General features: G+C 45.6%; 1 protein-coding gene across 1 annotated transcript in view; it reads right to left on the bottom strand.

Annotated features, from left to right (window-relative positions):
• Positions 1 to 590: 590 nt before the first annotated feature.
• Positions 591 to 13,770, bottom strand: part of LOC143929988 (adhesion G-protein coupled receptor G1-like) — a 41,778-nt gene continuing 28,598 nt past the window's right edge. The window contains exons 3-13 of the mRNA XM_077453902.1: positions 12,051 to 12,129; positions 11,467 to 11,581; positions 10,198 to 10,323; positions 9,913 to 10,029; positions 6,703 to 6,736; positions 6,191 to 6,291; positions 5,984 to 6,105; positions 4,723 to 4,988; positions 4,260 to 4,368; positions 3,411 to 3,679; positions 591 to 2,467 (exon numbers count right to left, since the gene is read on the bottom strand). Of these exons, the coding sequence (XP_077310028.1) occupies positions 2,322 to 2,467; positions 3,411 to 3,679; positions 4,260 to 4,368; positions 4,723 to 4,988; positions 5,984 to 6,105; positions 6,191 to 6,291; positions 6,703 to 6,736; positions 9,913 to 10,029; positions 10,198 to 10,323; positions 11,467 to 11,581; positions 12,051 to 12,129 (1,484 nt within the window). The 3' untranslated portion in view covers positions 591 to 2,321. The remainder of the gene's footprint in view (positions 2,468 to 3,410; positions 3,680 to 4,259; positions 4,369 to 4,722; positions 4,989 to 5,983; positions 6,106 to 6,190; positions 6,292 to 6,702; positions 6,737 to 9,912; positions 10,030 to 10,197; positions 10,324 to 11,466; positions 11,582 to 12,050; positions 12,130 to 13,770) is intronic.

Consider the following 13,770-nt stretch of genomic DNA (forward strand, 5'->3'; position numbering starts at 1 on the left):
CCTCATTATTGCCACACCCCCCCTTCTCCTACTCCCTTATATACCCAACCCCTATTCCCTACTAATCCCATCCCCCATCACCAGCTACTCCTGTCCTTCCCATTCCTTCCTACTCCAGTATCCTTCTATTCCCTTCTTCCCCACCACCTACTGCCCCCAACCTCTTCCCAATCTCATATACTTCTACCCTCTCATTTCCTCCTATTCTTGCCCCACCTATCATCACCTCCTGCCCACCTACTGCTACCCCCACCACACTCCCCATCTCCTGTTTGTAATTCCACATACACCTATTCTATACAGACATTCATTCTGGAGCACCCCATCTATAAGTCTGAATATTTCATATATTTATGTGAAGCTTAAAACATCCCCCTCCCCTCCCCTGTGTTCCCCCCACCATACCACTATAGCCGCTCTCGAGGATTTGACTCAACCCCCCACCCCCCCGCCGCCTCGTTCCGTCATGTGATCACCATGTCCTCTCATATGGCCCCCACCTCCACACACACCTCAGATGGGTCCCCTCTTATTGTGGCCCTTCAGCTGTCCCTCTAGGCCCCTGAAGCTTGTGATAGACAGACACCATGTTGATAAAGTCTCTTTATTTACAGCACAATATATACATAAATCACCTCTATAGGACTCCAGTGTCCAGCTACATCTCATTGGCTGGCAGCCATCACAGTTGGCGTTTGTTCTGGGTGACTGAGCGCCCCTCAGTTACCATGGTTACACGCTGACACTGGCAAGAATGCCATTGTTCTGAGGAATGTTCCTCCCTCCTCCCCTTGCAAATTATTAACCCCGTTCCTCCCAGTGGACAGTAACTGACATCCATCTCCCTGTGACTATATTCCACCTCACCCCATCACAAAACATCATGGTTGTCCACCCTCTTCTACGGGCATCAGACTGCAGACCACTAATAATGGAAACTACCAGGATATTTGTAACTGATGTCTCACCTGGTAAGGCATCTTTCTGTGTGTGGTGAAATTATCGGTGAAGAGAATATAATCCAACAACCAACCATAATACACAGCCAAAATTTACAAACAACCATAATCCAACAACCATACCAACCATAATCACAACAATCACAATCTACAGCTAACCATAATCCAACAACCATACCAACCATAATCACAACAATCACAATCTACAGCTAACCGTAATCCAACAACTAGCCATAACCAACAACTATAATCCACAAACATAACCTACGACCAGCCATAATACGCAACCATAACCCAACAAACATAACCCACAATCAACCGTAATCCTAGAACCACAATCCAACAGCCATAACCTACAACCAGCCATAACATGCAACCATAATCCACAACCAACCGTAATCCTAAAACCATAATCCAACAACCATAACCTACAATCAGCCAGGATACGCAACCATAATCTAACAATCATAACCCACAACCATCCGTAATCTTACAATCATAACCTGCAACCAACCACAATACATCAACCAGTCATAGTACAAATCCATAATCCAACAATTATAATCTAAAACATCCATAATCATAATCTGGCCATATGTGTGTCTCTGTTTCCCTCATGGGGACATTGGAGCATGGGGTGGGCAGAGTTACAATACTCCATACTTTCTAAATAAACATGGAATGTTGTTGCTGCAAGCAACACCTTCTCTGAGCTGCACTTGTAAATTATCTGTGCACTGTTTGGAGGGGCCATAGTTGTGCGTGCGTGCCCAAAGACAAGCAAAGTATATGTAAAGTGGTATGTTCCAGTGTGTGCTACATTGGAGTACCTGTGCTGTACATAAAAAATTATCCCTCCTCCAATCCATGTTACTATTCCATATAAGAGCCACCAGGAAAGCATACTCTCTATGTGTAGTAAACACCTGCCAAAAGATCTTACAATCTAGATGTAGCTGATACCTGCCAGAAGCGTTAGCAATCTACTTGTAGTCCACATCTGCCAGAAAAGCTTGCAATCTACTTGTAGTCCACACCTGCCAGCAGAGTTTACAACTTTCAAGCAGCCGATAGCCATCAACACAGCTTACAATCTAGATGTAGTCGATACCTGCCAGCAGAGCTTACAATTTACATGTTGCCAATACCTGTTAGCAGAGCTTACAACCTAGATGTAGTCAATACCTGCCAGCAGGTACCTGGGCTCTAAGAAATCTGGAGAGGAGTGAATTATAGAGAATGGTCCATACAGACATCCATACTGCAAAGCTTATCCGGGCCATATAAGGGTCAAACACCCTGCGAAGTGCTGTGACTAAAGTGCTACAGACAAGCTGCGTTGCGGTGGCAATAAGCGGGCGGTCAGGTCAGAAGTTTCTTGTGGTCGCTGTTGAGGGTCTGGTCGGCTCTTGGTGATGCCGGTGTGGCGCTGGTGGAGTCCGTAGAGCGCAGGGAGTACTTGGCGTGAGGTTGAGACAGCACACAGTACCATAGGAAGATGAAGAGGCCTAGTGGGAGGAGATGGGAGATAATTAAATTATACCACCAAAGTGCTCAGTTATATCTGATAAAAAAAACTGCTGATCCTGCCAGAAATCCAGAGCTGTCCACTGTTATTTCTAAGATTTCCTCTAGTCCCTATATTTGACTACAGAATGATCAGCCTTTAATATTGTATAGATCTGCAGGTGGGGTGATGGAGTAGTTTAGCAAAAGGCAACTTGGAAGGCTGACACCGCTCCGTACAGAAAGTCTCTATGTGTTATCACTCACAACAGGACTTAAAATAGAACCCAGTCCTTAACAGAATGTGAGTAGGAAGGTATTTTGTTAAAGAAGAGTCATGCTATGGCCACTTAACTTCCTCTTCAAAAGCTTCTACAACCTTAACACTATGCTGGGTGTGCATAAGCCTCCAACATGAGCTGACCCCCTTCACCCATATTCAGAGTGGGCCCCAACCTTCCCCATCTGCAGACTGGTTACACCCTCATACAATATTCTCACACAGCTCCACCACAAACCACAAGATGTTTGAACACCCAAAGTGACTTGTGAATGCAGAGTGTTATGTGGGTGCATCAACACTGCCACATACCACCGAGGGGTGATAGGGAACACAGACAGTACATCAGGAGGAGTGAAACTACAAGGTGGGCTGGAACAGAACCAGGAAAAGGGAAATCACACCACTGAGACCCCAGCACATGACATCGATAGACTCATGTAACTAGAAAATCACATTTGGGTGGACTTGACTTTTAACCAAATATGGTTTTACCAGGAGCACAGTCAGCCTCATTTATTAAACTGAAGGAAGAACTGTCTGCGCTCCACAGCAATCAACCAACCATTTTCCAACTTGCATGGGAAGAACAAACTATGGATCCTAATTGGATGTTAGAGGAAACACAGACAGTTCCTCCTTTGAGAGAGGGGTACGGCACTAACCTTGTAGGGCGTTGAGGATACTGAAGGCATATTGGACGGGCAGGTAAAAGACCCCAAAGGAGAAGAAGGCTAGACCCCAGGAAAAGCCTAGCATGCAGCTCAGCCCCAGCAGAGTGACGCAGCGACGAACTTCCTCCTGGCGTGAGTGTGGAGACAGACGGAGTGCACGCCTCGTCATGGCAACAAACATACACAGGTTAAAGAGGAGAACTGCAGCAAAAAATCCCAAATTTAGCACCTGGTGGATGATGGGCTCCGTCAGCCAACACCTGCCAAGAAAAAAAAGTTGACCTGGAAGCATTGGAAGGTGACAAGAGACATGGAGAACAAGGGAACATGGTAAATAGGAGACATGGAGAACAAGGGGATGTGGAGAACAAGGGGACATTAAGAGTAAGGGGACATGGCAAATGAGGTGACGCAGAGCATGAGGGGTCACGGAGTGCAAGGGGACATGGAGCACGAACAGATCAAGAGAATGAGGAACGTGGAGAATGAGGGGACACGGAGAACAAGACCATATGAAAAATGAGGGGACTCTGAGAACAAGGAAATCGGGAGAAGGAAGAACGTGGAAAATGAGATGAATCAGAGAATGAGGAGAAAGGAAAAATGAGGTGATATGCAGAATAGGGAGCAAGGGGCAATGAGAACAAGATCAAGAGAATGAGGGGGATAAAGAGGAAGAGGAGCATGGAGAATGAGGGGGATAGAGAATAAGGAGATAAAGAGAATGGGGGTAAACAATGACTGGGAGGACACAGATGACGAGGGGACACGTCAAACAAGGGGATAAAGAGAATAAGGGGACAAAGAGAGTTGTGAGAGTTCTGGATTTTCTGCACTTACATGGCGGCTGTGGAATTTTGGGAGGACGGACGGTCCACGTTGATGTAATATATCCCATAATTCTTTGGATCTATCAGCAGTACAGATGCAACCATCAAAACCGGGACACCTGCAGAGAAAACATGACATTTCTTAATTATTACTGTTATCACTCTTCATATAGCACCAACATATTATGTAACGTTTCGCCGTCCAACATGAAAATATTCTCAGTTTATACGATGAGCCAAATCCAGGACAAATTCAGCAACAGTTCATACTTTCATCAGTAACCAGTCATCTGTCATAATTGTCGCCAACTGTCATCACCACTGACCTCATCATTGTCACCAATTGTCATCATCACTGATCTCATCATTGACACCGCCACTACCTACAGCCACATCGAGGGGTTGCCCCCATAGGGAGCAGAATGAGGAAAGCAGGAAAGTCATGTGAATTGTGCACACACAGGAGGACTCACCCCAGCCCAGGATAGTCAGTCTCCAGGGGGTGATGGCGGAGGACGCAAAGACCTTTACCACCAGCCGGTAGAGATTGAAGCCCTCAATGGCCATCCAAGAGAAGAGGCAGAGAAGAGAGAAGTGCAGAGCAATGGCAGAAACTTGGCATACTATCATGTCTTCCAGACCGCCCAACAATGCGCTTGTTATGAAAGCGACATCCAACAGCAACAGCGCCATCAGAAGGTTCATGTGGATCTGCAGTGTGGGGTTTGTCTGATTCTTCCTGGGGTGCAAAATGGACACACATAGTTCAACACACAATGTATTTTATACAACACACAATGTATAATATACAGCATACAACACAACACACAATGTATAATATTCAATGCATAACAGACACTGTACAATGCACAATGTATAATATACAATACATAATAATCAATCCATAATATACAACACATAACACACAATGGGGGTTATTTACGAAAGGCAACTTCACTTTGCACTGAAAGTGCACTTGGAAGTGCAGTCCCTGTAAATCTAAAGGGTAGATCTGAAATGAGTGGAAGCTCTGCTGATTTTATCATCCAATCATGTGCAAGCTAAAATGGGGTTTCTTATGTTCCTTGCATGTCCCCTTCGGATCTACAGCGACTGCACTTCCAAGTGCACTTTCAGTGTACTTTCAAGTGCACTTGCAGTGCAAAGTGGATTTTCCTTTTGTAAATGACCCCCAATGTATTATATACAACAAACAACATATAACACACTATGGGGGTTATTTACTAAAGACAAATCCACTTTTCACTTGGAAGTGCAGTCGCTGGAGATCTGAGGGGGAAATGCAATGAAAATAAAAAACAGCATTTTGGCCTGCACATGATTAGATGATAAAATCAGCAGAGCTTCCCCCAATTTCAGATCTACCCCTTACATTTAGAGCGACTGAACTTTCAAGTGCACTTTCAGTGCAAAGTGGAGTTGCCTTTCGTAAATAACCCCCACTGTATAATATGTGATTGTACATATAACACAAGATGGGGTAGAACATATGACATGGGGGGAGCATAAGTGTGGCTGTATATATGATATTGGGAGGACACGGGTGGGGTGGTAAACAGTATATGACATGAGGGGGACACAGGTGGGGTGGTATATTTAACTTCGGTGGGCCACAGGTGGGTGGTATATTTTACTTTGGGGGACATGGGTGGAGTGGTATTTATGATATTGGGGGGAAACAGATGGGGTAGTATACAATGGATGGAGTGGTACCTGGAACAGCAGATCCATGCGACAGTAAAGACACAAGCCAGGGCAGAGATGGCGCATCCAGCGAAGGTGATGGCCGTCAGTGACACAAGATGGACCTCCGATATCACCTGGCTGGAGACTTGCTGTCAACAGAAGGAAGATTATATAACAATAAATATATAATAGTACACATATTAGTACATCCACTCTGTGGTGTAATCTACTCACCATTAGCACTGCAAAGTAAGTGAGGTGGTTACAGTGACACTCGGTCTGACGCTCAATGGCCACCGTCCTGCACCCAGCCATGCTCCACTCCTCCCCTGACTCTGCGGAAGACACACAACAGGCCCCCATGTATCATATACAGTATATGACCTAAACACAGAGGAAACCTACACCCAAGCTGGCCCCTGACTGGCGCGGAACCTGGAGTTCATCTCACAGATGGTTTTAATACTAAACATTACTTGAGGGGGCACTCCGAGCACACTGCGGTCCTCTAGCCAATGCTGGTCCTTCCAGAAACAGAAGAAACCCCAAGATTCAGCCACATTATGGGATATGCCTTTAAGTGCATATTACATAGTACAATGAGAATTAGTGGTGTCACTCGATGTCTTCACCATGTGCTTCCCGCCCAGGCGTCTGACCAGTAAAGAGAATTCTTCTGTCCAGGGAATATATTATATGGACAGAACATTGAGGGGGAATTATGGAATACACAAAACACCACTTACCATCCCAGAACGCGCACAGCGGAGACTTCGGCTCCTGGAGGAACACAAGAAGAGAGTCACTATTCCCATCATGATTAAATGAGTCATACGGGGGGGCAGAGGGTTGGGTAATATTTCTTTGGGTTGGGTGGGCATTATATTTCTAATACTTTCTTTCCTTATTTCCCCATTTCTGAGTTCCTGTGCAGATTTTGTGGCCAGATAGAAATGTCCGGCAGGCACGAGCTGTGTCCCCAGATCACCTCTGTGGTGATACATGGAGAGGAAGTTACTTCTATGGTGGCAGAACAGGAAATCCATTCTATCTATAAAACACTGACCTGCCACTTGTCTGATGGAAGATTATATACTGGCACATAACCCGCTCCCTGTGTGCATGAGGCATAGGAGAGTCTCTCCTTGTCTGTGCTGATACAGAGCTATTCTCATAAACCATTCAACAGGTCCTCTGCTGTACTACCTGTGCAGATTGTATGATAGAAATTCCCCTCCACATTTCAGTTTCATTCTCAATCTCAGTCACATATTTTCTGAATGTCACCAGTCCCCAGGGACCCCAGAGGAAACCAGGCTACCAGAAGCTGCAGGCGCTGCAACTCTGGCCACAAAAACCAGCAAAATTTTTCATGAGACTTAAACACTCAGGGTGACAACAGCAACCACCAGCAGCTACACATTCAAACTCAGACTCTACACAAGAGGGAGAGGAGACACGTGGCACAGGTGATAAAGGAGAGAGAGGAGATACCTGGTATGGGTTGGTGATACATACTAGAGATAGGATACTGGGTATAGGAAATATTGTATACACTCACCGGCCACTTTATTATTAGGTACACCTTGCTAGTACCAGGTTGGACCCCCTTTTGCCTTCATTCTTCATGGCATAGATTCAACAAGGTGTTGGAAACATTCCTCAGTAATTTTGGTCCATACTGACATGATGGCATCACGCAGTTGCTGCAGATTTGATTGAGATCTGGTGAGTGTGGAGACCATTGGAGTACAGGGACCTCATTGTCCTGTTCAAGAAACCAGTGGTGAGATGATTTGAGCTTTGTGAGATGGGGTATTATCCTGCTGGAAAGAGCCATCAGAAGATGGGTACACTGTAGTCATAAAGGGATGGACGTGGTCAGCAATAATACTTGGGTAGGCCGCAGGGTTTAAACGATGCTCAATTAGAACTAAGGGGTCCGAAGTGTGCCAAGAAAATATCCCCCACACCATTACACCACCAGCCTGAACCGTTGAAACAAGGCAGGATGGATCCATGCTTTCGTGTTGTTTGCACCAATTTCTGACCCAACCATTTGAATGCAGCTGAAATCGAGACTCATCAGACCAGGCAACGTTTTTCCAATCTTCTATTGTCCAATTTTGGTGAGCTTGTACGAAATGTAGCCTCAGTTTCCTGTTCTTAGCTGACAGGAGTGGCACCTGGTGTGGTCTTCTGCTGCTGTAGCCATCTGCTTCATGGTTTGTTGTGTTATGCATTCAGGGATGGTATTCTGCATACCTTGGTTGGAATGAATAGTTATTTGAATTACTGTTGCCTTTCTATCATCTTGAACCAGTCTGCCCATTCTCCTCTGACATCAACAAGACATTTTCCTCCACACCTGCCACTTCAAAGTCACTTAAATCCCTGTTCTTCCCCATTCTGAAGCTCAGTTTGAACTTTAACAAGTCGCCTTCACCATGTCTAGATGCCTAAATCCATTGAGTTAATGCCATGCGATTGGCTGATTAACAATTGTGTTACCAAGCAATTGAACAAGTGTACCTAATAAAGTGGCCGGTGAGTGTAGCGATGGGATACCTGGCACAGGTCATACAGACTAGAGATGGGATACCTGGTACAGGTGATACAGACTAGAGATAAGATACCTTGCCAGGTAATACAGGCTAGAGATATGATACATGGTACAGGTGATACAGGATACAGAAAAGAGGTGTGATACCTTGTATAGGTGATACAGGATACAGAGGGGGATATTTGACACAGTATAGAGAGGGGATACCTGGTACATCTGATACAGACTAGAGAAGCAATACCTGGTATAGGTGATAACAGCATACAGAAAGAAATACCTGGTAGGGTGATAGTGACTAGGGGTGAGATACCTAGTATAGGTCATACAGGCTAGAGATAGGATACCAGGTACAGGTGATAGAGACTAGAGATGGGATACCTGGTACAGGTGATAGAGACTAGAGATGGGATACCTGGTATAGGTGATTCAGTATAGAGAGGGGATACCTGGAAAAGGTGATGCAGACTAGAGATGGTCTACTTGGTACAAGTAATAAGTACACAGTACAGGTGATAGAGGATACAGGAGGATATTTGGCACAAGTGACACATTACAGGGAAGGGATACCAGGTACATCTGATAGAGACTACAAATGGGATTCCTGGTATAGGTGATACAGCATACAGAAGAGATACCTGGTAGGGGATAGTGGCTAGAAATGTGATACCTAGTATAGGTCATACAGAATAGAGATAGGATACCTGGCACAGGTGATACAGACTAGAGATGATATACATGGTACATCGGGTACACCTGTTATAGAAAGGGAATACCTGGCATAGGTGAGACAGTATACTGAGGGGATATTTGGCACAGCTGATACAGTTTGGAGATGGGATAACTGATATAGGTGATACAGTATAGATAGGGTATAACTAGTACAGGCGATACAAACTAGATATGGGATACCTGGTAAAGGTGAGCAGGGGATACCTGAACAGATGTTACAGACTAAAGATGGGATACCTGGTCCCATATAGATAGGGTATAACTTGTACAGGTGATACAGGCTATATATGGGATACCTGGTAGAGATGATACAGTATAAAGTGGTGATAGCTGGTACAGATGATACAGACTAGAGATGGGATACCTGGTACTGTATAGATAGGGGATAACTGATACAGGTGATACAGACTAGAGATGGGATACCTGGTACTGTATAGATAGGGGATAACTGATACAGGTGATACAGACTAGAGATGGGATACCCGGCTCAGGTGAGACCGTTTACAAAAGGGGGACCTGCTATATCTGATAGAGACTAGAGATGTGACACCTGATACAGGTGATAAAGGATATAGAGGGGATTTTTGGCACAGGTAATACAAGATAACATCACAAAATATATAATGACATCTCTGATGGAGTATAAGTGAAAAATAATCCGTACCTTTATGGGTTCATGTACAAAGGTAATTACGATATCTTCTGATAGGTTAGAGACAACTGTGTCCTGCAGGGTGATTCCGAGAACCTGATCTCCTAGGATGGAGACATTTGTGTCATCCTGTGTGGATAGGAATGTTTTCATTATTGTCATATACAGATGACATCAAGTCCCACCATATGATATGTAAATGAACAGAATACTTGTATAATGTATGACCAGATAGAAGGACTGTATCACAGGATGTTGTGTGATAGCACAGGAATAACACCATGGTGGATGATTCACCTGGAAGATGGCGTGGCCCTGGATATGGACAACATGGAGCCTCTTGGCGGTCCCATCTGGCAACTTCTCCAGTAGCTGGTCAGGAAGAGTTAAAGAGACCCCTAGACTCTCCGGAATGGTCTTTAGCTGAAGAAAGAAGAACTTCTTAGTACTTATGGGGAGAAAGAGGCAATATAAAGGAAACGGGGCAGTATGAAGGAGATATAAATGGTATGGAAGCGATGGGGCCATATGGAGGAGATGGGGCACTATAAGGAGATGCAGGAGAGACAGGGACTGTATGGAGGAGGTGGAGTAGTACGGAGATGATCGGGCATTATAAAGGGGATGGGAGCATTATGAAGCAAGTGGGCAGTATGGAGGAGACTGGGGCAGTGTAGATGAGATTAAGGAGATGGGGGCAGTAGGGGGGATAGGGAGGCAGCATGCAAGTGATGAGGCCTGTATGGAGGAGGTGGGACCATATAGAGGATAAGGGGGCAGTATGCTGGACAAGAATGACAGTATGGAGGAGAGGGGGCAGTATGGAGGGGAAGTATGTTGGAGATGGAGGAGGTGGGGCAGTATGGAGAAGATTAAAGCAGTATGGAAAGGGGCAGTATGTTGGAGATGGAGGATGTATGGAGGAGGTGGGGCAGTATGGAAGAGATAGAGGCAGTATGGAGGAAATAGAATGCAACAAACAGAAAGGTAGCACCGCTCCAGGTTAAAGCAATTCCTTCCTTGATTATCAGATGCTGGTCAAGTCCGTGATCTTTCCAAGTTATCCAATAGTGAAGTAAATGACCACACTCCAGAATACAAGAAAAATGCTTTATTGTGTCAAATAATCCAACATCAAAAAGTATTCTCACGAGAGCATCATGACACACATGGAGGAGAGCATGTTTGATGCGTTTCACAAATTTCTTCGCTTAGTCATAAGCAAAGAAATTTGTGAAACGCATCAACCACGCTCTCCTCCATGTGTGTCATGATACTGTCATGAGAATACTTTTTGATGTTGTTTGATTTTACACAATAAAGAATTTTCCTTGTATTCTGGAGTGCGGTCATTCACTTATCTATTGGAGGAAATAAAGGCAGTGTAGAGGAGAGGGGCAGTATGCCGGAGATGAGGGCTGTATGGAAGAAGTGGAACAGTATGAAGGAGAGTGTAGAGGAGATGGAGGCCGTATGGAGGAAGCACTGAGATTTTAGACTAGTTATTGTTCTGAAGAATTTGGGGTAATTTGTGGTCACCCTGTCACCCTCAGCATTTATACTTACCACATCACTGGAGTCCAGGTTATACACCCCAGCCCGCAGTGCCCCTGTCCCGAAGTTGTGACTCTTCCCATCAATCTGAACTTTGGACAGAGCTGTATCAATCCACTTGCGCAGCCTGAAACAAGAACGGTGTTGGTTTCATGACATGAAAGGATGACACAAACGTGCGCCTCCTGTCAACTACCTGGCATACCCTTCATATCCCAAGAGCTAATACAATGCACAACACTGCATAACACTGGAGGACACAACACAGGATGGGAGAGCACACCAGCACACACCGGGGGGGCGACAGAATAAGAGCGCACACTGCGAGGGCAGCATAAGAGAGCACATGGGGGGGGCACAGGATGAGAGAGCACATGAAAGAGGGAGCACACGGGTGGGGGGGCAGAATAAGATTGCACACTGGGGGGGGGGGGGCACAGGATGAAAGAGCACACTGAGGGGGCAGAATAAGCGGGCACACTACAGGGGGGGGGGCACAGGATGAGAGAGCACACTGGGGGTCGCAGTTCCTCGTATTTCGGAAAGAAATGTTGGTTTGGTTACAATTCTAGCGTTAAAAATAAAAGAACACTCACAGACGTCCGTCCCCATTGAATCTTGTCCTCTCCAGATAGCGGCTGACCTGAGACATGTCGTGCTCCAACAGCTTTGCATCTACAAGAAAAACAGAAGACGTCACATTACAGGAAATTATGGAGTCACCTAGACAGGAAGCAAGGAGAAATCTTCCCAGTGGAGACACAGGAAACAACAAAAACCTGACAGAGGTTCCGACCTTCCCCTTTTCCAACCATAATATAATAGAAGTCCTGGCTGGAGTTATTTTTTATCAAGTCCATATAATGTACCAGCAAGGGGGGGGGGGGGAGTCTGACCTTAGCATTCTTCCTGAACTCTTCTTGCAGATCAGCAATCTGGGTGGTGGAGGATTCTCCGCTGAATCCATAACATTGGGAAACTCATCAACAACTTCTATATCATCCGCATGGTGGGTATTATATAGAATATATACTGTATATACGTAGATATAAATACACAGAATGTCTTCTACAAGGATCTAAACGCTATTCTGTCTCTACTGTGGTCAGGTGACCATTCAAAGCAAACGTAGTAAAAGCTGACACTGTGGCGTCATGTGATTGCTCAGTGTAATGAATGCTGGCAGTGTGATGTCATGTGATTGCTCAGCGTATTGAACGCATCATGTGATCGCTCAGCTTAGTGAATGCTGGCAGTGTGATGTCATGTGATCGCTCAGCGTAGGGGACACTGGCAGTGTGATGTCATGTGATCGCTCAGCGTAGTGGACACTGGCAGTGTGGTGGCATGTGATCACTCAATGTAGTGAATACTGGCAGTGTGATGTCATGTGATCGCTCAGCGTAGTGAACGCTGGCAGTGTGATGTCATGTGATCGCTCAATGTAGTGGACGCTGGCAGTGTGATGTCATGTGATCGCTCAGCGTAGTGAACACTGGTAGTGTGATGTCATGTGATCGTTCAGCGTAGTGGACGCTGGCAGCGTAATGTCATGTGATCGCTCAGCGTAGTGAACGCTGGCAGTGTGATGTCATGTGATTGTTCAGCGTAGTGGACGCTGGCAGTGTGATGTCATATGATCGCTCAGCGTAGTGAACGCTGGCAGTGTGATGTCATGAGATCGCTCAATGTAGTGGACGCTGGTAGTGTGATGTCATGTGATCGCTCAGCGTAGTGGATGCTGGCAGTGTGGTGTCATGTGATCGCTCAATGTAGTGAACGCTGGCAGTGTGATGTCATGTGATCGCTCATCATAGTGAACGCTGGCAGTGTGATGTCATGTGATCACTCAATGTAGTGGACGCTGGCAGTGTGATGTCATATGATCGCTCAGCGTAGTGGATGCTGGCAGTGTGGTGTCATGTGATTGCTCAGCGTAGTCGATGCTGGCAGTGAAATGTCATGTGATCGCTCAGCGTAGTGAACGCAGACAGTGTGATGTCATGTGATCGCTCAGCGTAGTGAAAACTAGCAGTGTGGTGTCATGTGATCGCTCAATGTAGTGAACGCTGACAGTGTGATGTCATCTGATCGCTCAATGTAGTGAACGCTGACAGTGTGATGTCATCTGATCGCTCAGCGTAGTGAACGCTGACAGTGTGATGTCATGTGATCGCTCAGTGTAGTGAACGTTGACATTGGGATGACATTAGAAGACCAGTCAGCGTGTTCCTGCCAGTAAATGACAATGGACGGCGTGTGAGTCTCTGGCTGGGATCGTAGATTCTATTTTGGGTATGATGACAAACAAAGCCG

Source organism: Lithobates pipiens, unplaced genomic scaffold (assembly GCF_037356315.1).
Source record: "Lithobates pipiens isolate NorthernLeopardFrog02 unplaced genomic scaffold, aLitPip1_a1.2 Scaffold_10, whole genome shotgun sequence".
Classification (NCBI taxonomy): domain Eukaryota; kingdom Metazoa; phylum Chordata; class Amphibia; order Anura; family Ranidae; genus Lithobates; species Lithobates pipiens.